General features: G+C 38.6%; 1 protein-coding gene and 1 long non-coding RNA gene across 2 annotated transcripts; one reads left to right on the top strand and one right to left on the bottom strand.

Moving 5' to 3' along the window:
- Nucleotides 1-14: 14 nt before the first annotated feature.
- ARL3 (ARF like GTPase 3) lies at nucleotides 15-25,996 on the top strand. The gene is made up of 6 exons (XM_072621290.1): nucleotides 15-366; nucleotides 6,527-6,670; nucleotides 9,683-9,799; nucleotides 14,620-14,670; nucleotides 16,252-16,437; nucleotides 25,730-25,996. Exons 1-6 carry the CDS (start codon nucleotides 364-366, stop codon nucleotides 25,775-25,777), a joined length of 549 nt encoding a protein of 182 aa, XP_072477391.1. The 5' UTR covers nucleotides 15-363; the 3' UTR covers nucleotides 25,778-25,996.
- LOC140511960 (uncharacterized) lies at nucleotides 7,928-18,211 on the bottom strand. Its single transcript, XR_011969733.1, has 4 exons — nucleotides 17,973-18,211; nucleotides 15,820-15,981; nucleotides 12,087-12,158; nucleotides 7,928-9,430 (listed from the first exon to the last, which is right to left on the bottom strand). It is a non-coding gene; the product is annotated as an uncharacterized lncRNA (long non-coding RNA).
- Nucleotides 25,997-26,342: the final 346 nt, after the last annotated feature.

The raw sequence follows: 26,342 nt of genomic DNA, 5'->3' as shown, positions 1-26,342 counted from the left end.
GGCCACGTGGGCAACTTTCCATCACCTACTTCCCCCCGCCCTCTCGGGCTTAAAGCAGAAAAAGGAGTACGCCTGCGCAGGAAAGGGCTTGGCCGGACGCTCGGGCTGGATTGCGTCTCTGTGCGCCTGCGCTCTCTTGGGAAGGGACTCGCGGGACCCCTTTCTCCTTCTCTCTCCTCGGTGTCTCCGCCCCAGCCCACTGTGCGTGTAGTGGCGGCGGGACGTCGGGGCGGTGCCCGCGCCGGGGACGGGCGGTGCCGCCGCAGTTGCCCCTGGTAACGGGGGAGGCAGCAGGAGGAGGAGGAGGAGGAGGAGGAGGAGGAGGAGGAGGAGGCGGAGGCAGAGGAGGGAGTCGGCGGGAGGATGGTGAGTGTGGGTGTCTGGGCCGCCCTCGAGCCCCCCCAACCCAGGTCCGCTCTCGGACCCTAGGGCTCAGGCAGGACTCGGGCGGGACGCCCTCAGACCCTTCCCGTCGTGCTGGGAGCGCCCGGGAGCGGCAAGGAGAGCCTGAAACGGGCCGGGTGGGAGGCCTGGGGCCTGAGGGAGGGCAAGGCTTGAAGATGGGGGCCCGGAAAGGGGCTCCGGGCGCGCTCCCCCAGCCGCCCGCGGCCGAGCTCCGCAGGGGTGAGGGCTGTGAAGAGCGATTCTCAGCCGCCCTCCCCTCCTCCTCCCCGGGACCCCGGGGGTTCTGCATGCCTCCATCCGGGAGTGGCGGGAACGCTCCCCCCGCCGGGCTCCGTGTCCACAGGTGCGGGCCCCGGGAAGTGGGGATGGCCCGCTGCGCTTGAGAGGCTTCCTCTGGGGAGAAGCTCTCCCGCTTTGTGATCTGGGGACCTGCCCATCCCAGCCTCCGGGATAACCAGGCCAGAGCCCCAGCTCTGCCTGGGGCCATCACGAATCTGCCCCAGCTGGTCTTAGCCCCATCGAGACTGCCCCCACACACACACACACACGCCTTATTTTTTGAGTTGATCCAACTTAATAGAAGAGCCTAGCCTTGGGGAGAATACCCCGGGCTTCCTTGGGCAAAGGAAAAGGGTAGGTGGACTGGTTATCAGCCTGTGGCACAGGTTCTCACTTATCAGCCCAAACGAGAACTTTTCCCGTATTTTGGACCTCGGATAGTTTGGCCTTTTCTGTTTGGACCCTCGGAATACTTCGTTTGGAGGTGCTTGAGATGTCATTTCGATCTTGTTCCTATCCCAAAAAGTATTCTTAGGCTTCCTGAGGATGCTGGTCAGTTAGTCACTTGAAAGGAAAAATAGTTAGGCTTTGTAGCCTTGAGTGATGCTGAAACTGGAGTTTGAGTTGCTCTCCACTGCTCATTTTTTTTAACCTTTAAAACTATTGGAACATTTCAGTGGTTGAAGGGCTTACAAAAAGCTGGAGCAAAATGAGAAAACTTATCCAGTGTTGGATAAGAGATCAATGACTATAGGAGGAAAAACCAATTGATTGCACATGATCATGATTGCTAAGTATAATAAGTAGAATTATTTTAGCTAATGCTGCCAACCAGATTTTGCACATTCTATGTAACAGTTTTGTTAACCTCAGGCTAAACAGATTTGTGTAAATATTTTTGGTGTTATCTTTTTATTAATCATTTGTTTATGAGCTATTCATTAGAAAGATTTGTCATTAAAGAACACAAATATTTACCCAAAAGTAACTAGAACTGAAGCTAAATAGGCATGTCAGACCAACAGAAGATGAAGATTGTCATCACAGATGATAAATGTATCATCATTGGCTAATATTTACCAGTTTATCCATCAAATGAACGAAATAATTTGGTTTTTTTTTTAAATTGAAGAATATAAATGACAGTAACCACTGGATCTACTTCCAGGTGTAAATTGACTTTCAAGGGTTTTGCTGAATTTTTTCTCATATGTCTGTATACATATATGTATGTATGAAATAATTAGCACAGACATTCCATAGTATATGTGTGGTTTAATTTTTTTGCTTATCTGTGAGAGGGTCTGTTATTGTTACAATAGAATTAAGATCCTTAAGATAGGGCCTGCTTTTTTTTTTGTCGTTGTATCTCAGGGATCTACCGTATTGGATGTCTGGTAAAGACTTAATTGAGCGAAATGGAAAATAAAATGTCAATTTTTTAAACATTTGTAATGTAACTTAATGTGTCAGTTTTCAGAATTCTGTGTTTGGGTTTTTTAGTCACTCGATGTTTTCTGAGATCATTATCTATATCAACTATAAGCTGTTCTTTTACATGTACTCCTATAATTTTACTAGTGTTGAATTTTTTTCTAATGTGGTAGACATATATAGTCTATAGATATAGACTATATGATACATATAGTATTTGCAGTGCTACTATTATAAAAGCAAATCTAATTTCACTTTAAGGCCAGTAAAAGTGGCAAAGCAAACTATAGATACAAGTTACCAACTTCTTGAAATAAAAAGTCCAGCAAACTCTAAAACCTTCAGCTAAGACTCATTATTGATACTTGTTTATTTTAAAAATTGGGCTACTGTAACAAAAAGCCTACTCATTCACTGATAGTTTATTCAAACATTTTAAGCTGTTTATAGTACACATGTATGAAATGACAAGATCACAAGTCATTTTAATCCTAACTTCACATTTTTAACCAGAATTCTTTTGTTCAATCACTTAGTAATTCAAAGCTCTGTAGAAAGTATTGTATTACTGTATTGGTTTTTGATATGTCAGTAGTTTTCAAATGTATTTTGCATTTGAGGATTATTCTAAACCAGAAATGTTTAAAATATAATTTGGAAATATTTAACAAAATAAATAAAAGTACATTAAAACATAGATTATATTTTGAAACCAAGCCAATATGCTTTGGTATCGATGTATAGATTAGTAGTCCCCATTTCCATTTGTGTTTGATGCCACTGTTTTATACTCTTTTTCTATAAAAAAAATTCACTGGATAAAGTACTACAGATCCATTCTTTATGAGGAAAAGTCCATTCCATTGACACTGGCAGAAAGGAACACTGACATCTTTGTCTCCAAGAAAAGCTTAAGACTTTCATGTATTTATTATAGAGATAACTAACCTCAATTTGTTGCATTTAGGTGGTTCAGCGGCTAGAGTTGCTGGGTCTAGAGTCAGAAAGACCTGAATTCAAATCCAAACTCAAAACATTTTCTAGCTGTTTGACCCTGGACTAGTTACAGCCTCTATCTGCTTCTATTTCCTCTTCTGATAACAGAGGACAAACAACAACAAAAAAATGGGGATAATGATAGCCCTACCTCCCAGGGCTATTCTGAGAATCAAATAGGATAATATATTTAAAGTGCCTAATGCAGTGCTGGGCACATCAGAGGTATTTAACAAATGTGAGTTTACTTCCTTCCAATTAAAGTACTTTTGTAATGCCTCATGGTGAGGTCTTGAAGACCATGTATGCTGGCAGAACACAAACTTGTAAGCAACCTTACCAAACTGGAAAAGCTTTGATTATAGGATTGTTAATGGACTGAATGGTTTGTTTCCTGAGGACTAGCCTGGATAAGATGGATGCCAAGATAATGAGATTTTGTGCTACAACAACCCTTAAAGATTTCCTCCTAAGATGGAGCGAGTAACAGCTATGGACTGACAGCTCTTTGAAGTAAAAAATGTCCAGGCTGTAGACCCAGTATAAGGTCCAGTCACAAGATTTTGGAGATTAGGAAGGTCCTACTTAGCAGCATGATAGTTGATTTTTAAAAAAAAGAGATGAGTAGTCATCTCCATTTTAATTTAATTGAGGGGAGCCTGTATAAGCAACAGACAACTGGAGATTTTTCCCCCATTTGTAAGGTTCAAATACCCCAACAGAGAAATTTTTATATATTCTTCTACATCTAAACTTGGAATGGCCTAGGCTGTAGATGTTTCAGATCAGTATCCCATGTGACCCAGCCAGTAATTTAGTTAAAGAGGTATCTATAGCACTTCAGTCTTATATACCTATTCACTGTAAAAGGTCATTTAAATATTTTATATGTAAGTTAGACCTATTTTGTCCACCAGTTTGGGTATAGTAACTGCTCTACACACCATATGGTGTTGACACACTATTAGATGAAGTTTTTTATAGTCTTTAATCAAGAAATATTAGGATAAGATGCTAAAAAATATCTTAAATTCATATTCTAGCTATGAGTTTATTCACTGGTTTGATTAGCTGTACTTTAAGATATATTTAGAAAGTAGTAATGTTTCATTAAGTGCTAAGAATATTAATTTCTATGAACTTCAGATCAAATAACATTTTAGATACACAGATGGATGGTGTTATACAAGCAGACATGGAGGTAGACTTATTTTGCTTTACCTTCAGGCTTTTAAATCAGCTTACTTTATTCACTTCAGGTAGAATACTGATTTCTATAAATATCTTCCCTCTTTAGCTAACCCTTATAATCCTGTGATCCACTGACTAGGATTGTCAATAGGTGTGCAACTGTTACACTTTACTGCCTGTGTGGTTCCTAATACCATGCAAAGGTACAGGAAATGTTGCTGGATGTTCTATCAGAACTGGGGTTAAAATCTCAGCCCTGCTACTTACCAACCACTGACATGTGTTAAGTGGCTCACCTTTCTTGGCCTCAATTTCCTCAATTGTAAAATGGGGGAAGGGGTGAGTTGAACTATAGTCACCACCAGCTCTAAGTCCATGAGCCTACTTTTTTAGTGTCATTTTCTTTGAAAGCAAATCATCACATTTCAGTATTCTTTCCACAGAAAAATTGCTGTTAAAAAACATAGAAAGTGCTCTTTTTTATATTCTCTATACTATCAATTTTGTGTAGTTATAGCTAGAATTCTAATGGTTTCTTCCTGACCTGCCTATTTTTATATAAACAAATTATCTTTGTTTGAAGAATTTAAAATGAAAAAATTCTGAGTGTGCAAAAACCCAAATATCATATCCTTATTTAATGACTCACTTATGGAGATGCAGAGCTCAAGTAAACAGGCCAGAGAAGAACTGTAGTTAAAGTTTTGTTGGTTTGAAAATTTTAGATTATAAAGCTGTTTTGTGATAAACAACTCTTCTCTTAAGATTTCCATAGGGACTGTTTGCTTTGTTAACTTACTCTGTCAGATAATAAGTGATGTAGACTACAGTGATAAATTACAGCTGTTTTTAAAATTGATCTTAGGAGGTTTCTTGAATCATTTGATAATGGACTTACCTGTCTGTACTCATGTATTTTCTAGGGGGTAACTCTGATATATATTAAACACATTACACTCCATTTAATCAAGCACTAATGGGGTTTAATTGGGATGGGGAAAATCCTGTCCCTCCCCTGCCCAAGGCAGATTTGTACCTGCTCTGCAACTTGGTATATTACACAGTTGCTTGAGTCACTGAGAGTGTTAAGTGACTTGTTGGAGACTGGACTTGAATGTAGGTCCTGATGAGTACAAAACCAGCTCCCTTTAAACCAAGGTTTAAAACTTCTACAAAACTCCCAAGTGCAGCCTGAACCAGATTAAAATGTAATTAAAGATGCTTCATAAAATAAATAGAGATATAGCATATAGAGTATTAATTTGTGGTTTTCTAAGTCAACATGAGGCCCACAGGGATCCATGTCTGTTCTTGACACTATTACACTGTTGCCATGCTAATGCTCTGCCAAAAATATATTTTCTCCATTAAAGATGAGAAAATTGAAACATGATACAAGTTACTGTCCCTTAGTAAGTCAGTGGCATAATCCGGACTACAGTTAGTGTATGAAGCAATCCAGTATCTGACTTGAGGAGTCGAGTGTTATTTTACAGAAGTGCTTTTTTGGCTTATTAAGGTTAGCTGATGAATTGGAGTATTACTTAGCATATTGTGCATATCATCATTTGTCATCCCCTTTTCATATTTTAACATGATAGTCATTTGCAGAAGGAAATAGTATTCCTTTTAAAAGCCTGCAAAAGGGGAAAAATTCATAGAATTCCTGGGACAAAAGTATTAAGGTGAATTTGGAAATATTCTTCTTTAATTCTTGGCTATTTTGGGATCCCTCACTGACTTTAATAATCACCCAATTTTTATGTGTACTATTTTGCTCATCAAAAAAACAAACATATAACACTGCGCCTCTCAGAAAGCATGTTATGAGAATGAAATTATGATAGGGCACTTTAGATTAATAAAGATGAACTGAAATAGATGAAGATTAGGATAAACAGTACCTCTACTACAATTTGCAGACTCTGAGACAACAGCATCAGAGTCCAGCCATAACTATAATAGGTAAGAAATGCTGTTTGTTAAAGTTACTTCTGCCAGTGGCCTTATCAGTGGCACATTAGTATACTCCTGATAAGATATGAAGGAAGGCAGCAGATAGAATAAATGGTACTTGTTTGAAAGGCATTACTGGAAGCTATCCATAACCAAGAGCTAAGTACAATGAGAATGAGTCTACACTGTATTGGCCAGCCCAATGAGATCCAGACATTTATAATAAAGCCTCTAAAGTAACCTCTCTTCTTTGTGATTACCCAAGGGTTTACTCTCAATCCTGCGCAAATTGAAGAGTGCACCAGACCAGGAGGTGAGAATTCTTCTCCTGGGCTTGGATAATGCAGGCAAAACTACACTTCTGAAGCAGCTTGCATCCGAAGACATCAGTCACATTACACCTACACAGGTAAACATATTTAGCTATGCAGCATTTTTGTTTCATGGTACACTGTGCCCTTTAGAAAAAGGAAGACTAAGGCATAAAAGATATGATGGAGAAACAGCTCTTAGTTCAATGCCCAACAACATATTCTACACCATCTAAAAGTAAACATTTACATTACCTATATTCTGATCCAATATCCTATAGAATCCAACGTTTTATTAAGTGCAAGACATAATATTTTGACTGAAAAGGGAGGTGGGCCAGTAAAAGATAATGGCCCAAGGATTAAATCCATGAAATATTGAGTGGGATCCATGAAATATTTAAAGGATCAGAGAAAAGCATCTAATGCTTTAGATGGATCTTTTATAGAAGATTTACAAAAAGACAAGGACAAGAATTACACAGGATAAAAGGCTCTGGCTAGGTATGCATTGAACTGGTGGAAAGAACTCTCAAGCTCTTTGAAAGCATATGTTTTTGAAGTGTATACGAGGCACTGTCAATACAAAACTCAAGACTGCCACAGGCCCTGCCCCCCAGTTTGTGTTCTAAAGCTAAGGCTGACCAAAATGAATCTAAAGGAGAGAGACGTAGTTGGGGTTTGAATATTTGATGATTCTATGTACTATTTTGCTTATCAAAAAAGTATTTTTTAACAGTGAGTCTCTCAGAAAGGATTCTATGAGAATAAAATTGTAATAGGGCACTTTAAATTAATAAGGGTGAACTGAAATAAGTGAAGATTAGGATAGACAGAGTACCTAGACTACAATTTGCAAGCCTGTTGAAACTTTGAGACAACATCCAAATCCAGTCATAACTATAATAACAAGTACAGGACAGAAAAACTCTAGAGAAGGTCTTTATACCTCCTTCCCTGCAGGAGTGGAAGAGGGAGAAAATTTTTATGGAGAAAAATTACCTCCTCACTACACCCCTGGATTATTGACTAGCATTTGATCTACTGTTTTCAGTAACCTTGCAGTGTTAGCATATATGAGAAAAAGTGTTATAGACCTGAGGTTATTCATTGTTTCCTTTCTGGAGAGTAAGACTTTGTAGTTGTACAATTGTTAATGTTTGTTCATCACTTCACTGATACTGCTATCAGACAAGCAGTTTTAAAGCTTCTGAACAAACAGTTCAAGGAATAATAAATTACAGTAGTTTCTCCTAGAAATGCTAAAACAAAAAACCACTCCAGTGTGTCTGGGCCCTTGCAAGAGAAGAAAAGATCATTTTTATAAGTATTCAGAAAAAAAAGACAAGGTACTCTTTTCTAAAGCACAGATACATATTATATAGCCTGACCTTCAAATTCCTATACAGCTCTGTCTTTAGTTTATAGATTTTGCATTTATGGTTTATATTTGAAAAGAACATTACTAAGTGAACAGTTTTAGATAGTTTTGGCAAGTTGACAGTTTTCGCAAGGAGTTAAAGTGCATTCTCCTTTTATTTACCCATTGTCTTCACACCTAGATTGAACAAACTGTTGCATTCAATATTTTATAGAAAAGGCAATCAACACTGTAAGTTATACCTAAGTGACTCTCTCTTCAGTAGTGGAGAATCTGGTAGCACCGCATCCCTGATGTACTGTGTCCTGGTCTCAGATATTGAGCAGTGATAGTGGCATGTAGCCAAATCTGCCAGATGTTCATGAAGGAGCTCCCTCACCCTGTTCATTTCTATCACGCCATGTGAAGTTCTTATCAACTAGCAGTAAGCCTACAGACTTAGATTTTAAAGTCTTGATTTTGCTGTGTCACTTGACAGAAAGATAATATATTCCTAATTATAAAATGTAATCCAAATCTTGGATTTTTTGCTCCTTTGTTCTTATAATTCCTGATTCATGAATCTGCTGATCCATGGTTTACTTATCTTCTTTTAGGCTCTCCCATTGCAGTAATTCCTGAAAATCACTATATATTTCCAAGTTGACCAAAGAATCCTTAAAAAAACAACGCAAAACTATTCTTTTGGGATAGGAAGGTTTCTCCCCAACCATTACCCACAGCCTGGCTTCTCATTTCAGGGTTTGATTGTATGCTGTTTTAGCAGTACTTTAAAGCAACATGGTCCCAGAATATGATACAAGTGCAAATTCATTCTCCTGCATTCATGGTTAGCTCTTTCTATAACCTGTTTAATCCACTATATAGAAATTTTCACTTTGAACTATAATTAAAGAAATTGGTCCTTCAGAAACAGCGGTTGTTTCTTTTTAAATTTAGCATTCTATTCTGTTGAGTCTTCAGATTTAACCACGTTTACAATACTCTTTACCACTCTGGGATCTTCAGATAGCACTCTCTGTGTTGCCTATCCGAACTGGTCTCACTGTCGTGTCTCTCCTACCCTTGTAAGCACTGTGAACATTCAATTCACTTAGAGAAATATTTATTAAACACCTACTATGTGCCATATACAAATAAGAAAAAGAACCAGTCCCTGCCCTCAAAGAGCTTACAATCTAATGAGAGAAGACAGCACACATAAGTAAGCTAAAAACCAGGGGGATTGAGAATGGAGCACCAGAGGGTGCCTGGCATGTAGTAAAGTTGTTCTGAGAAGTAGAAGCCAAGCAATGCTGCTGATGGGGAATGGAGTTACCAGGAAGCTTGTGACTCCAGTCCTCCAATCAGAAGGGAATGAGTTGAGAATGTGTAGAGTATCCAAATCTGAGTCACAGCGATGAGATTTCAGGTGATCAGCTTATCCTGGGATGTGGGAAGAGCATGTTGTTCTTTGGAGTGGAAGCCAAGCAGGCTGCTGATGGAGAATGGAATGTAGAACAGTATGTCAGGACTCTGACCATGTCAGTTTCTGACTCCACAGCATTGGTGAGGTAAACTGTACGTGAGCTAACTTTCTTCTCCTCCCTATCATTTTCATTAGTACTGTGTTCATCTTTGTCAGTACTCTTCAGAAGTGGGAGATGACAAAGCTGTTAAATATGACCTTGTTAGCAATATGATCTCACAGCATAATTTAACTAGGTGCTTTTGCCTTTTTCTGTTCCAGGGCTTTAACATCAAAAGTGTACAGTCACAAGGTTTTAAACTAAATGTATGGGACATTGGTGGACAGAGGAAAATCAGGCCATACTGGAGGAATTATTTTGAAAATACTGATGTACTTGTAAGTACTGCCTACTCCTGCATTAATTCGAAACCTTTCCTGCTGTGTGCTAGGAACATTAACACTCTAATGTTCTCATTGTCAGTATTTCCACTGCCATAACATTAATCATCTTGAACTTATTAGCAGGGCCGGCAGAAGGCTGGAGATTATGAAGCAAGCAATCTTGGAATAACTTTTATAAGACACTTTATTGTTGCTTGGTAACAATATCATGTCCTTTCACCCCTTGGCCAAGTAAACTATTTATAAACATTCTTCAGTGATTTGAGCAGCAAAACATAACTTAAAAAATCCCAGAATGTCACTATCTATAATCACCTAAATGAAGTTCAGAGGCTCTTTTCACCCTTCTCTAAAATGGGAGAAGACTTGCTCCATATGATTACTCTGAGAATTAATAAGAATATTATAAGAATTAAATTTTCATTATCTTTGAATGTGTGATAATATCAAAACATTAAATATTGGTATTGTAAAATCAAATCAACAAATACTAATTGTGCTGCTACTACATATAAGGCACTGCTATAATAACCATATCATAATCTGGCTTTTTGTGGAGAAAACTTATCTGGCCTAGATGCCAAATTGGATGTTTGAGTTGATATGGGGGGAAAAAAGGCTGACTGGGTGGGGGGGAACCTAGGAGAAAAAATAAAAACTTTCCAAGAAAGAAAACTATGTTCTTAGCCTCAGGAAATCAAGTAACTATCCAGTTAAATATTCTTAAATTGTACTAAAAGTGCACAATAGATTAAAAAGAGAGAGGTTGTACAGAGAAACAAAGCTTAGATTAGGTCTTAAATTCTAGAAGGTGGGTAGTATAAAGGCACAGATATTTGTCAGGCTCCCAAAGGACATCTCTGAAATTTCTTGGATAAGAATTTAAGAGCTAAGTAGATCTAACAGCTAGTAGGCAGGATGCAAAGATGATATAATGTGATCACAGATGCAGCATTTTGTGTAAACCATATGTACCCAGCAAGCTATGTATATTTGAGCAAAAATCAGTTTAGCACAGCAACATGAAGGAAGTCTTTCTCTGCAACATCATGCAGCCAGTGCATCGCTACATCTTGAATTTAGACTCAACCTAGTATTGTCCCAGTGCCTTTGAGACCACAGCCCCAGGGCTAGACTCCACAGCACCACCTTGACAGACTTGTAGCACTGGGGCTGTAGTATTTGGTTTGTTTGTTTTAAATTCTTTACTTCCTGAGTTAGGAAAACCTGGTTCCAAATTGTTTACTAATTCAGACAGTTTCAAGAGTAATTTAACTATTTCTTACTAGGAGGACACCACAGGGAATTAATTAGATAGCATCTTGGTAGCCTGAAAGGGTTAACACAGTTCCTCGATGTAGTCCAAGTTATTCCCAATGGAGAATCTAAAGCTCATCTGGTTCATGATTTTCTAATTCTAGAGAAGATGAGAAATAAAAGGTGTGATGGAAGTAATGGGCAGATATTTTCAAGCTGATTAGAAAGCATAGAAATACATACCACTGCAATTTCTCAAGGCCTTGTATGACAAAGCTCCATTGATTTTTACTTTCAAACATATCTTAAAGTGATTGTCTCATTCTATAACCAAATCAAACCATTTTCTACTCATCTCCTCTGAGAACTCTCAGATACGCCTCCAATTTTCTGAAACAAGATGATTTCTACACGATAGCAAACAGTGGACATGTGCTGGTGTAGAATAGATAGGAGAGTTTTTACAACTCTATAGATAATCCAGAAACCTCATTTCAATCAATAGCTTCAGTATCTCTCCCCCAAACTTTTGCCCAGCTACTAAAAAATATGATTTTCATTTCTTCTTGACATGCCCACTCTCTGATAGAGAGGTGTTTGTGAGCAACAAAATGGCCAAAAGGTGGCAGTAGTAAGGAGGAGGAAAAACAAAAGAACCTTCAAGTCATTGACTAAATGATTAGTCCTTGGATAATAGAGTTGGATAGACTTAGGGGAGTCCACATGACGTCAGACAAAAATCTTTTCCACCGATCCTTCTTTCCATGATCAAATAGAGCTGCAAAGTCATTTCCTAGAAGGTGTGTGTACTTAACTTTGTATAAGGCTAAATTAGGATTTTAGAATAGTGCTAGTAGTTGAGTTTATCCTGGTTTACACTAGTTTAATATCAAGATTAGAAGAGTACTAAAGCTTCTATTTTCTCTGATTCTTTGATCCTGAAAACAGGATGCTTTGTTTTAGTTGGTTATGGATTTGTGTGTTGCACGCCTAGATTAACAGACAACAAAAAAATAGATCATACCAGGAGGCAGTTGCATTTTCCTATCAGTGTCAACCTTCCACAAGGACATGGACATTTTTTAAAAGATGAAATCTGTGGGGAAGAAAAAAGCAAAGTGCTGAAGTATAGTAAAATGAACCCACCAAACAAGCCTGTCTATTGCTTTTCACTTGATTCATTTCTTGGTAAAATAGGTAGCTATTTTATAGGCTTCTCTTTAAAATTATTGTACAATCATTTCCAAATGTTATTGAAAATGGTTTGAGAGATTAGTCAAACACTATGAAAAACGTGTATAGATTGAGGGAAAATATGACTACTTTTGAAAACATACTTGTGGTAGCACAGAAGTGTTCTTGTGAGACTTTTTGTGTAAAATACCAACTAGCTGTAAAACACTGCCAGAAAACTCTTGTTTTCATTCAGCCTCTGAACTTGCCAGTCAGTTCTGTTTTACTTTGGGTCAGCATTCTGGACTTCTCTTGGGACCGTATCTCTCCTCTTTTTAGAACCCTTCACCCACTCCACGTAATATTTGAGATGGACTATAAATATTTTGTCTTTGCCTTCATATACCTTCTAGGCAAGCACATTTTCCTCCTTTGTGATTTGAGGAAGGGTTAGTAGCTAATACCCTCAATATGAGTCATAATTATGTGACAGCCTAACATAATCTTAGGCTGCATTAAGAGATATATGCCATCCTGGATTAAGAAGGTGATGGTCTCACCATACTCTGTCTTCACCAGACCACAAGTGGAATACTGTTTTCAGATATGAGAGTCACATCTGAAGAAGAACATTGATAAACTGATGATAATTCAAAGAATGTTTAGTCAGAAGAATAGGAGTCTTAAAGGGCACATGATGATTCTCTTCCAGTATTTGAATTATTGTCATGTGGAATAGTGATTGGGTTTGTTCAGCTTGGTCCCAGAACCAGGAAAAATGGGTGAAAATTGCAAAGGGGAAAGCTAGTTTAAGGAGAAACTTGATAACGATTAGAGCTATCAGAATGAGGCATGAACTGCCTTGGCAAATAGTGGGTTCCCCTCATTAGAAGTTCTCAAGCAAAGGGTGGATGACCACTTGCTGAAGTGTGTTAATAGAGGGAATTCTTTTGTGCATGGGTTAAGACTAGATGGTTGTGGAGGACCCTTTTCAGTTTTGAAATTCTGTGACTTATTTTTTTCCTTCCTCTTGTCACCTACATAAGCCCTTCTAGGTAGCCTTTTCTACTGGGGACATTCTTCTCCTAGTCACTGTTAATGTGATGTCTTCTCATTGTTCATATTCTTCTTTCTGGCACATTGCTTAGGTGAAGTCCATCTCAGTCTAGTTTAAACTCCCTCCTCCAAAATAACAGTAAAACCAACTCCATGTTACATGGTTACTCATTTCCAATATGGTCTCTTTCTTTCTACATCAGGTATTTATACTACTTCTGTAACAGAAAGTATGAGCTTCTGAGTTAGAATATCTTTCAGTTTCATGTTCCTCATTAACTTGCCAGTCATTCAACATTTATGAGATGCTCACTATGAATAGAGTAGAAAATCATATTTTCTTGGACCTCATTGACTGTTTTATAATAATAATCAGACCTCAGATTTCTGAGGCCCAAACACTCTTTGTGTCTTTCTTCTTTGTTTTTCCCTGAAAAAATGAAAATATAAATGTTCTTGGGAGCAAAAATTATTTGTGCGGTAGTTTTAGAATGAACTTCATTTCTGATAGTTTTCAGCTGTGAGTGCCTGACTGACAGAGCGTTCAGCAGAAGAATTTTACTTGCTCTGTTTTAGAAGGGAGTCTAGACTGGGCTCAAGACAGAGTTTGATATACACACACAGATTGCCTTGTGCAGGAGTGTTTATGTAGTTTACTGCTACTAAAGGTGTTAGTTTTGTAGGAGACTTATCTTTCTTGCATTATTTTAATTGTGATTTGTAATTATTTAAAAGAAGTCCTAGATTTACAATATATATTTATAATATAAATTTTACATTATAATATAATGTCATTATATTATATCATATATCATATCCTATCATATTATATTATGTATAAATATAGATTTATAAATATATTTGTAATATATACTGAATTCCAAATCCTCTTTTATCAACAGCAGAGTTTTTCCCAAAATTTTTCTAGTTGTCTGCCCCTTGTCCCTTGACAAGCTAGGTTTTTAACATAAATATGAAACATACCTGGGCAATTTCCTTCATCATATACATTAATTCCACGAATATTGCCTGTGTGATACAGGTAGGAGGAGATGTGTCTATATTCGTTTTTACATGTCTCAAAACATACCACCACACTTACCCTAAGACTTCTCCTGGCTTTCATGACTTCCTAGATATTGATGTTTGGGAAGAAAGATTTCCTAGACATTTTCTGTTTTCTTTTGCTTCCCTAAGTGAAGTAAGGGCTGCCACCCTGGAGGTCTCAATGTAAGGCTGAACTGATACCTACTGCTCACTTGTAGAAACAGCGCTGTATTTTTCCATGTCTGCTAATTAATATAACCCTATTCCTGTTTCTTTTATAGATATATGTTATTGACAGTGCAGACAGAAAACGATTTGAAGAGACGGGTCTGGTAAATAATTCCTCTGTCCAAATATTTGCAAAATGACTGATTTTCCATTAATTTACCCTGTTAAATGTTTAAGGGTTGGGGAGCTATTTTTTTTTTTAACATTTACAATTCAAACAAAATAAACCTTGTGTCACTTAGGCAAAAATAGAAGTTGATTTAAAGACTCTTAGTTTAGATCTTTACAATAAAAATGAATCAAATAAAACAGATAAGACATTAGTAAATGTAATTTAACATGAAGCCTAAAACCTTTTCGGGTTCTTCCCGGCCTATTAAAAATGAGGCCAAAAAGGAACTTGATTTGTTTTTATTTACATCTTTCAACATTAATTTAACTGTCCTTGGGGTAACTCAAAAAAATTTTACTGGAGTTATAAGAAAGGTATAACAACTCAAGTGTGCTACCTTTGTCTCCAAGCCAAGCAACTAGGGGTGTCTTGAACCCTATCTTGTTCCTAAATATTTGGTGCTCAGCACTTAAATAGTACAATATGTGTAGGTACTTTTTAAAGTAAAAGGATATATATCAAATGAATGGAGACTGGTGTGGTTTTTTTTTTGCTTTGTTAAATGAAGCTAAAATGTACTCTTCACTAGTACACCCTTTTAGAGAGGTAAGACTCAGACATCAGTTGAGGGTCACCAGCCTGTTTTATAGTCTCAACCTAGGTCTGGTGGGCTTCTGGGTACAGTTATTCCAATGACTTTTCCTCTTCTCTAGGAATTAAATCAAGAACTCTTCATGTACTTTGAGACTGTCCACCATACCACAGTGACTTAACATCATTGTTTATTTGAGCCATAACTAAACAGGAGAACTTTGCCTTACCTAGATTGAAGGTCTTTATGTTATTAACCTCATGAACCTTCTAGCTCCCTCCCAAATGATTTTTAAGTAGCTAAACTCTGTGTGAAATGTGGTTGTTTGCAATTAGGTTTATGCATGACTTCCTGGAATAGATTTACTGCAGACAGAAGCAACCTGCAATTGGACTACCCCCTCACCGCGCAATCTAAATACAGGAACTTTGCCAAGTAGGCTCATGAAACTTAGCGACAACATAGATGATATACATGATATGGGTGTATGTCCATGTTTTCCATAGGACAGTGATTAAAACAATCATAGCCTCTAAAGGAGGTACTTACTTTAGTCTAAATTCATAGTCTTCCCAGAATGGCATGAAAGGGCAAGGCAACTTATCGGTATAGACATGGTTTAAAGCTGGATTCTTCAGCAGTACGATCTCGGTGGTTTAGGAAGGTTCAGAGCCATCGCTTGTTCTAAATATATTTTTTAATTTAACTTCCCTTGACGAATATCCAAATGTAAAAAGAAAAGAAAATTGAAAATAAATAAAACATAAACTATAGATATAACCATAAACATCATTTTAGCAATTAGTAAAAGAAACAAAAGGCATGTAGATTAATCTTAATACAGTAGTATCAGAATAATCTCATTCGTTTTTGTTCCCTTTTTTGAATCTCCTGTATAGCAAATGTTTTTCTTATTAGAGGTGAGGTTAGGTTGGACAGAGTTAAGTATGGATTTTCTCTTCCTTTTCTAAAATGATACAGGAACTAGCTGAATTACTGGATGAAGAAAAGCTAAGTGGTGTCCCTGTGCTCATCTTTGCTAACAAGCAGGATTTGCTTACCGCAGCCCCTGCCTCAGAGATTGCAGAAGGACTGAACCTACATACAATCCGCGACAGGGTCTGGCAGATCCAGTCTTGCTCAGCCCTTACAGCAGAAGGAGTACAGGTGAGATGACTACAGGAAGCATGGAAAGGAGAAACACAATGTATGAACAGAGAAAGCTAGGAAATTAAGGTCCCTTTGCAGATAGGTAATCTATTCCTGTATGTGAAGGTAACATTAAGAGTTTTTAAAACATTTTCTGCTTAGCAAGCAAAACAGTAGTATTGGTTTGATATACCAGAAGCACAACTTGAAGCATGTGACTAAAGACTTAAAAATATATGTTGACCTAATAGAGCCATCAAGAGTTGTATGCATTGGTTGACCTGGCAATTTTCATTCTTCTATTAGTTACCTCCTCTCTTCTTCTCCTTCATATCTTTCCTATTACTACTGATTGGATTCTGCCCTGGGAAGCCTCTAATAGCCTATCTTTCATACATAGGATTTACATACTTTATAGTCATTCTGTTAATTTGAAGAATCAAACAACTGTCAACCAAGAATCTGTATTACCAAAGAGTGGTTAATTTCTCCAACCTGTTACACGCCCTACAAGATAGCATTACAGTCAGTCAGTTGACAACATGTACTCAGTGCCTCTAGGATTGTGTCTTTATCTTAAATCCCCCCACTTTTCAACATTTGGTCTGCTAAACCGGGTCTGTCGTTACTGCTTCCCAGTGCTAGAGAAGTCTTAGACAGCAGTGCTTGAGTATTTTGTTAGATTTCAATATCCTTAAAAAACTTATAGCCCCTCTAATTGCCATATGACATTTGTCTCTAATAAGACAACCTGTATGCTTTTCTCTGAGCCTGACATGTTGGGATTAGAGGCTAAGATTCTAGACCTGATCAGTGTTCTGCAGCCTCTTTTCATTTTTTTTCTGATGTTCTTTCCTTTCCCCCGAGACACTTAACATTGATTTGTCTTAGAACTGCATGACAGACTTTATCATAAGCAAAATAGTCACTTCCTAGCATTGTCTCCATCCTTCCATAGGGTCTGCTACTTGCCCTTTTGTTGTGATACACAGGCAGCATCTCAGCACAGCTGCACCTCTGTTGGGCTTCTAAGTTTGAGGGGAAGCTCACTCTGCATGGCAAGTGACCACAGCAATCAGTAAAGACAAGCGAATCACTCCTTAATGCCGGCCTCCTTTACCAGGGCAACACCGTCCTCTCCTACGCTACCAGCAGGGGACAGCACTCATTCTAGCCACAGATTATTTAGGTTTTCTCCAATCATTCTGGAGCTCTTTGGGCCTTCATCACTTTCTAAAAATCTGCATCTTAATTTTCCATCCTTTTTTCCACATGTTTCCTGAGCTATTCTGATGATTGTAGTTGAATCTAAACAGTATATGAGTAAGTATGATAATTTGGTTTCAACATCTGTGGTTAGCTTTAAAAAAGAAACTAAGGTAGACGTTGGTGGCTATCCATATTGATCAGTGTGGATAAAGCATGGGTGATGAAAGCAATCTTTCCTACATTTAAAATTATGGAATTTTTAGACCTGGAAAGAATATTGGTGATGATTTTATCTAACGTTCTCATTTTACAAAGGAAGACACTGAAGTGACAAAGGGGCTTACCCAGGCTGACACAGTTAGGTGATAATAGACCTGAGACTAAAATCTTGGTCTCTTGACTCTCAGCTAGAGTTCCTTCTAGACCAGTCTGGATGAGCTGCTGTCTCTGCAGGGCTTCTTTTCTCACAGAATAGTCCACAACACGAGTTTACTGTATCCTGGAGTTTGAAGAACAAAAGGATGGACTTATAGAAATAGATTTTAGAAGCAAGTGATAAATAATATCACTGTCATCTCTTTTCCTTTGGATAGAATATGTGGGGAGAGGGGCAAAGCAGGAGTTCAGCGGTAAGGTTCTTGTTTCTTCCATCTGCCTTCAGAACCTAAGAAAGGAAAGGGAGATTTCTAGAAGCACTCTGAGGAGTAGAATCAGACTAGAAAGGTGCAGCTTGAGAGCGCTCTGAAGCACTCGTCTATCCGTACATCTCCTTCCTCCTTCCCGTTACAGGCCAGGGTAAACTGTAGAGTATGCTTTCTTCCCTTGACTTGGAGAGTGTGGCAGAGAGACGCAGCGCTTTTTAGTGCACAGCATGTTGATTAGCAATGCTAGGCGCCTGAGCGTGCCAGATGAGTGAGAAGACAGGCTAATTTAAATGGAACACAAAACAAGATTGGCCAGTGGTACTGTTCTGATAAGAGGAAACTCCTCAGAGCAGGACCTTTAAGGACCAAGTTCACAGGAAAAGACAGCACAAGAGACCCAAGAAAGAACTATGAACAAGGAAAATAATGACTTTCTATGGAGAAGGAACAGTTTGAAGGTCACTTAATTAGTTTAGTAGATAGTACCGTGGTGTATAGAATTGGGTAGTTAAGACTGGGATTTCAAGGTTAATGAGATTAGATTATGGTTAATAGAATGATATAAATTTAGAGAATTTAACCATTATTTGAAATGGGTTATTTAATAAAAATGTTAATTAAGAAGGGAATCTGATGTCTATTGTCTCTTAATGTTAACCTTTTGGGATTGAAGAAAGGTCATTGACAATTTTCTGTGAAAAGCATATTCACTGTGTCATACTAGGTCACCGTGACCCTTCCCCCAGGTAACGCCTCTGACCCTAGCTTTTTGCCCATTCAGTCATTTTCTTGTTTTCCACTTTATCAAGTCACTTAAGTCATTTAATTCCCTTCTGGCTTTGCTCATTAAAATTGCGGGGCTTTAAGGCTTTTGTTCATCAAGCCTGAAGGTTGTTAGGTTTGAAAGTAAAACACTTTACAAGGAAATATCTATAAAGTTTAGTAACTTGTATTAGTTGGATACATTTTGAGGCATTGTTATTGTGTAAAGTGTCCTGTTTATTCTTCCTCTGAAAGCTAGACTTTAATACTGGTTGCCTAATAAGGGCCACAAAGAGGACCAGACAAGAAGTGGGTCAGGTAACACTGCCAACCACAGGTCTCATGACCCCAAAGGGGCCTATATGAAGGCCAGAATCTCTGTCTGTTACAGCTCTTTGTATCCCTTGTGTCTTTTGTGTTATAATATGCTTTAAAAGACATGTCTTATTCTGACAAATTATGGCTACACTGGAGTGGGAGGGACACTTGCATGTTGGATTCTAAGCCACATTCCCCATTGGACTCAATTGGAATTGGGTGGATAATATCATTAATTGTAATAGAGAAAAAGGTGAATGCTGTGTTTTGGAATTTAAAAAGGGTGGGATGGTGAGATGGAATCCTGGGCCTTGCTCTCCTGATTTTATCAAGGAGAATACATGCCATGCTTCCAGAGAAAAAGAAGTAAGGTATATTGTTCAACAGCACCTCTTCTGGGTGATGAAATTAACTTTTGAGGGCTTTGATCTAGGCCTGAACTGCTTTTGCTTTTCCTGATTTATGGTGACTGTGATCTAGGGCCATCATAGAATTAAGGCAGGTTTTTATGGGAAATTGTCAAGAACAAAAAGGAGGTGGAGGAGACAGGAGGTAGGGAGAGAATGTTAGTCCTAAAAATGCTCTTCTCATTGACACTCCTGTGGGCCAGAAGAGAGGTCACAGGAGACCCAGTTAATGTCAAATGAAGCGAGAAGAAACTTTACTGAAGACACTGGATCTGGAACTACTCAGCTCCTTTATAAAGATGCCTGAGCTAGATGCTATGGAGGCCTTTCCTAATGCGTGACATTTAATATAGGAATTTCTTGCTTTCTTTCTTTTCTGTTGCTTCTTCTTCTTTGGGTGTTTTGGAAATAAGGAACAAATGGTCTGAGTTAGAGTCAGCCAGAAAAGTAGTAAAAGCAGCCCTTTGTCAAGTTTTCCCTTTCCACAAATTAGACTTGAATCTTAAACTAAAGCACCTCTGGCTGTTCATCCCTGTGTCTCTTCTCAGAGATTGAAAATTTTGGCCTAATCTGTGGTCAAATGGTTCTAGAAAGCAGTATCTGATAACATAGGCCCACATCAATCTCATTCGCATTTAGACCCCAAAGGTCCAAATAACTCTGAACTTTAGCATATGGCAATCCATGCTTACCTCACCAAAATCAGCTTTTCCTTTTAGAATTCATCCATTCCTTCAATCCATCTTTTTTGCTAATTCTTATGACCAGAATTTATGTAGATATCTATTTTTACTAAGATTATCATATGGATACCTTGATATTAGAAAGGATCACTAGCACTCTTGACAGTGGTATGTGATCCATACTTTAAAATCCGCTTTGCACATAGGCACAAATTATTCACTAACTTATAGTTTTTCTTTTTCTTTAGGTGATTACTTTTCCAAGTAAAAGCTAGTATTTTTATTTCTCCTCACGTACATGATAAAAACAATTTTAACATTTTTTTAAATTTTGAGTTTTGAATTCTCTCCCTTCCCTTCCCCCACCTTGAGAAGACAAGCAATTTGCTATAGATTATATATGTGCAGTCATGTAAAACATTTCCATATTACCCATGTTACAAAACAGACAAAAAATTCCCAATAAAAATAAAGAAAGTTTAAAAAGTATGCTTTGATCTGCATTCAGACTCCATCAGTTCTTTCTCTAGGGATGGATAGCATTTTTCATTATAAGTCATCTGGAATTGTCTTGGATTGTCGTATTGCTGAGAATAATGAAGTTACTCATAGTTGATTGTCATGTGACATTGCTGTGTACAATGGTCTCCTGGTTCTGCTCAATTCAATTTGCATCAATTCATGTAAGTCTTCCCAGGTTTTTCTGAAAGTATCCTGCCCATCATTTCTTGTAGTACAGTAGTACTCTATCACAGCTTGCTCAGTCATTCCCCAATTGATGAATATCCCCTTAATTTCCAGTTCTTTTTCATCACAAAAAGAGCTGCTATAAATATCTTTTATACAAATAGGTTATTTCCCCCACTCCCTTTTTAAAGTCTCTTTGGATACAGATCTAGTAATGGTGTTGTTGAATCCACATTCTTTTCCTTCCCCTTTCCCTCTCCCCCAATGGAAAAAGTAGGAAAAAACAAAACTTCTTTTTAGAAACATGTAAAGTCAAGCAAAACAAATTCCCAACTAGGCCACATCTCTTCCCCCATAGCCCTCCCCACCCCCCAAAATGTCTCAGTCTCCATTCCAAAGCTTTTACTCCTCTATGAGGAGGTAAGTAGTATGTTTTATCATGAGTCCCTTGGGATTGTGGTTGATCATTGTGCTGAGCAGAGTCCATAAGTCTTTCAACATTGTTTTTATAGTACTGTTGTAATTCTATAAATTGTTCTTTTAGTTCTGTGTACTTCACTTTGCATCAGTGCGCTCCATCTTTTTAGGTTTCTCTAGAATTATTGTTGTTCAGTTATTTCGGCTATGTCCTACTCTTTGTGACCCCCTCATCATTTCTTAAAGCCAGCACAATAGTATTCTATCACATTCATATACCATAAGTTGTTCCAGTTGAGGGGTGACTCCTATTTCTATTCCACCATATTTCTATTGCCCCATAAAAAGAGCTGCTATACGTGTTTTTGTATGTATACCTTCTTTCATCTTTCTTTGATCTCTTTGAGGATATAGACTTTGTGGCACTATTGCTGAGTCAAAGGGTATGCACAGTTGGGTTTTTTTTAAAACGTAGTTCCAAATTGCATTCCAGAATGGATAAACTAGTTCAAAGGTCCACCAACAATGTGTTTAAAGTACCTGTTTTTCCACAACTCCTCTAGCATTTATTTTCCCTTTTTGTCAGATTTTCTGATCTAATGGGTATAAGGTAGAATCTCAAGAGTTGTCTTAATTTGTATTTCTCTTAACTATTAGTGCTCTAAAGTATTTTTTCCTGCGGTTATTTATTACCTGTATTTTTTCCTTTGAAAACCACCTATTCACATTGTTTAACCATTTATCGGTTGGGGAATACCTCTTATTCTTATAAATTCTAAGCAATTCCTAATATATCTTAGGAATGAGACCTTTCTGAATACAGACAGAGGCATACTTTTTTACTGTATTTTTCTTGAGGTTTTTTTTTGCCTGTGTTTTCTTTCACAACATGACTATTACGGAAATATTTTGCATGATTACACATGTATAACTTATATTGAATTGCTTTTCTTCTCAGTGAAAGGGGGTAGAGAGGGAAGAAGGGAGAGAATTTCGACCTCAAAGTTTGAAAAACAAATGTTAAAAAATTGTCTTTGAGTATAACTGGGGGGAATAAAATACTAAATAAACAACAAATTTTTTTTTATAAAAAAGAATGCAGCCTTTAGTAGAGAATCTTCCCACCAAGATCACTCCCCTTCACCTGCTTCTCTTCTAATTTTAGTTGTATTGGTTTTGTTTGTGCAAGACCTTTTTTTACTTCATATAATCAAAATTGTCCATTTTACCTCCTGTGATCCTTTCTAGCTCTTGTTTCTATATCTGTTTCAAAAGTAAAGCCACACAGCATATGCCTGGCAAATAGGAAGCCCTTAATAAATACTTTTTCACTTATTCATTAAAGACTAATGTGAACTAATTCAGCTTTAACCTGATCGTTTGCTCCCCAAATGGTTCAGAAGAATATTAGACAGGAAGAGGATTCTTTCTCATTCAGTCTTTTCTCATCATTTCCTTGACTTTTTGTACAGATAGTTTAGATTATGTTTGGTAAGTGTAGCATGCCTCCACAGCCATGTAGCTATATGGATACTTGGTAGTTGGGAGGCTTGGTGATCAATAGTTAGGCCCTTTGCCCTAAACCTAGGGGAACACCCTAGTACCCACACACTGGAATGCAGAAGAACTATCCATGGTTTAAAGTAGAAATTCTGTTCAGTACTGACAGATAAAGGGAGGAAAGGAGCTAGAGAAGCCCACTTTTGTAGTTGTGGCATGGTGCCATGTACTCCTAGAGTTCTTTCCCATCTTTTGGCCCTGGTTGGAATCCACAGTTAATTTCCTGAAGTAATGGTGATACTAAGTTGGTGCCCTGTGTGACTACAAAGCGACCCCTTTCAGGTCTTTCAATGCCTCTCTACCCCTTGGAGTAGGAGTAGCAGTAGTCATGCTGACTTTAGGAACAAAGGAACTTGATTGACCCCAAAGTCATGCTGTACCTAGCATGATTTTCCTCTTGTATCACATGCCTGAATAAAAAATACAGAAGGTGGTGGGGAGGCTGGCCCTATTCCGGCTGCTATGCCACAAATAGGCATCCAGACCCAGGCTTCCTTCCCATCCTTGCTGGTCCAATAGCACAGTATGGTGAGCAGCAGGATTGTGTTCCTAGTAGCCCTGGAATCATTCTAGAAGTTGGGTGGCCACCTCAGCTCTGCTCTGTGGTGCCTTCCCCTTGTCCCTCTCTCCCACATGCATGGCCTGTAGCTGCTCAACCTCCTGCACCCTCACCTTGGGCTTCTTGCAGCTGAGTAAACATTTCACCAGCTTCTTGCTGACATTATTAGTTCAGTTTCTTCATAGTCACATATAATACAACAAAAATCATCCTAGTAATAATTTACCCAATTGGCAACCCCAAAATGTGGTGTTTGGATGACCATCCCTCATCTCACCAGGGAGACATTTGGTTTAAAAAAAGCATATATGTGGAGACCAGTGCTGAGGTGCCCATTTTTCTCAGTGTTTGTACTGGTGTTTGAAGGTGAAAAGTTAACGTAAGTACTGAGTTATTGAGCAGTGCTGTCAGAGACAAGATAGTTATCTTATTCATTGTGCTTTGATTTGTAAAATCCTCCCTTTTTGTCTCCTGGTGAGTAGTCTTTTTTTTCTTAGATTCCAATTAGATACTGAAAGTATATGTGTTCTTTAAATTAATTATTTTCAGGAAATGGCCTTAAAACCAGCATTCCCCTTTCAAAGAAAGTCAAGCTGACCAGTTGTATGTTGGCACTCCATTAAGTTCACCTTCTCTCCTGCCTTGAGCATTATTTCCTCTCCTCCCTGGATGCTGCTGCTGGGCTTCCAGCCTTGGCAAAAGTCCATCAAAAACCTGCCTTGACTGTGGTCATCAAGACCATTCTCCAATGATCTGGTTCTCCTCTGGAGTTCTTTAAAGGCAGTGAGCATAGTTCTAATCACTGTAAATTCAGGTTATGGCCAGATTAGTGGGGAGATAGGATGGCTGCTTGTTGTTTTGCAGTGATGTATTGTTTATGGGATTAGTGTTCTGAAAGGCCCAGGGTGTCAGCTGATATTTATTACTTTAAGCTGTCTCAGCTGTTCTGGTTCAGCAAATAGACCTACAGGCACAATGAATGCAGAACTCTGCGTGTCATGTATGCCCCAATGTGTGCAAATGTGATTAGGGCTTTAGATAGTGTGTACTGCAGATGCAGGGAGGAGTCATGGCAGGAACCTAGTTTGATTTTACTCTTTGCTCCTGAGAATATTCACCATCCTTTTGAAGCCTGGAGAGACTGAAAGAGAAGGAAAAGAAGCCAAATGTGACTCTTACGGTAGTTGAAAAGGTCTGCAGCAGGCTGTGAGGGGTGAGCAGGGTCTCAGCTGCTGTGCTGAATTTGTAGTTGGCTTTCAGCGTAACAATTTTTACTTATCTCGCTCTACCGTCTTCCTGAAAAAGGACACTTTCAAGGTTGCTGTACCTTTAAGTGAACCTTCTCCACAGTTTTTCTGTTTGGTAATGCTTTGAGCTATGATAATCTGGCCAATTCCTTTTAAACAGATCTGTACTGCACCACAAAAAGAAATAAATGTACAATGTACCAGTGTATGTCTAGTAACACATACTGCAGTTGGTTTGTTTTCTCAAAAAGAAATTTAATTTACCCCAAGTGTACACTGTCACACTAAGCACACTGGGGCACCAGAGAAGGGGCTTATTGCATCTAGTGCCATAGCAAAGGTCATCTTTAGAAAAAGCCAAAAAATAACTGGAATTCTTTCCTGATAGCTCCTCAATGGGACATGTATCTAGGCAGATGTGTTTATTTTTTCATAGGGAGTTCCCAAAGACCCATCTCAAAGTTCATACAATGGGTACCCTCATTCAGTACCCAAAGAAGGAGCTCATTCTCTCCTCTATGTTCCTCTGGGCCCCTCCCTGCTTGACCAGAAGAGGTCACTGTCACTTACTGCCAGCCTTCCCTCCTCCTCTATCCCCAGGGAGACTTAGTTCCCAGCCATACTCAGGCCAGGGAAACCCAGGAGACCCCTATGAAAGGGAAGGGAGACTTGCCATGCTCATGGGCAGATGCCTCTGGGCTGGTGGTCAGGGAGGGGAGGGCACAAAAGACTTGGCTTTCTGACAGCAGCGCTTTTGGGCATTCCATGCCTCTCTCAACTAACAAATTGCCTTTCTCTGTACATGTTTCCCTCAAAGGACGGCGTGAACTGGGTCTGCAAAAACGTCAGTGCTAAGAAGAAATAAAATCTAGATGAATGGAAGCACAGGAGCCGCGGGAGCTGAGTTTTGTCCTGAAAACACTCATTTGCTGCTTTCTGACCATCTGTGTACAGCTCCAGCTGTTTAAAGAGAGGGAACAGCACAGTCTAAAAAAGAATCCCCATTCCAGCAGTAGGTTTAACTGATCTCTGAGGTTCAGTATCATTTTTCAAATAAAGGAATTACATTATTTCCTCTGCATAATTGAAATAGTATTAAATGTCTCAAAGCACATGATTAGAAAATGAGATCTTTTAAATGAACAAGAGATTGCAGAGCAGTTTAGACCATTCCAGTGGGCTTTAAAAAAGAGAAGAAAAAAAGCTTATGCCAAGTTCATTTATTCACTGACCTGTTCCCTGGATTCCCCTAGCAGTTTGGAAACCACACAGAACATTCTCTGGTGTTGGTCAGATTTTTCCCATCACTGATTGAGCTGGTGCTGCATTCTGCCTGTGTTGAAGCTGGGGGGAGGAGTGGCAGATGATTAAACCATCTTGTCATGCAGGTAGGAGAATGTGCATGTAATCCTCCCCCTTTGGGCATGGAA

The sequence above is a fragment of the Notamacropus eugenii genome, chromosome 1, assembly GCF_028372415.1.
Source record: "Notamacropus eugenii isolate mMacEug1 chromosome 1, mMacEug1.pri_v2, whole genome shotgun sequence".
Classification (NCBI taxonomy): domain Eukaryota; kingdom Metazoa; phylum Chordata; class Mammalia; order Diprotodontia; family Macropodidae; genus Notamacropus; species Notamacropus eugenii.
Note: the sequence above shows the minus strand (reverse complement) of the source record. Positions and strands in the feature narration are given on the sequence as shown.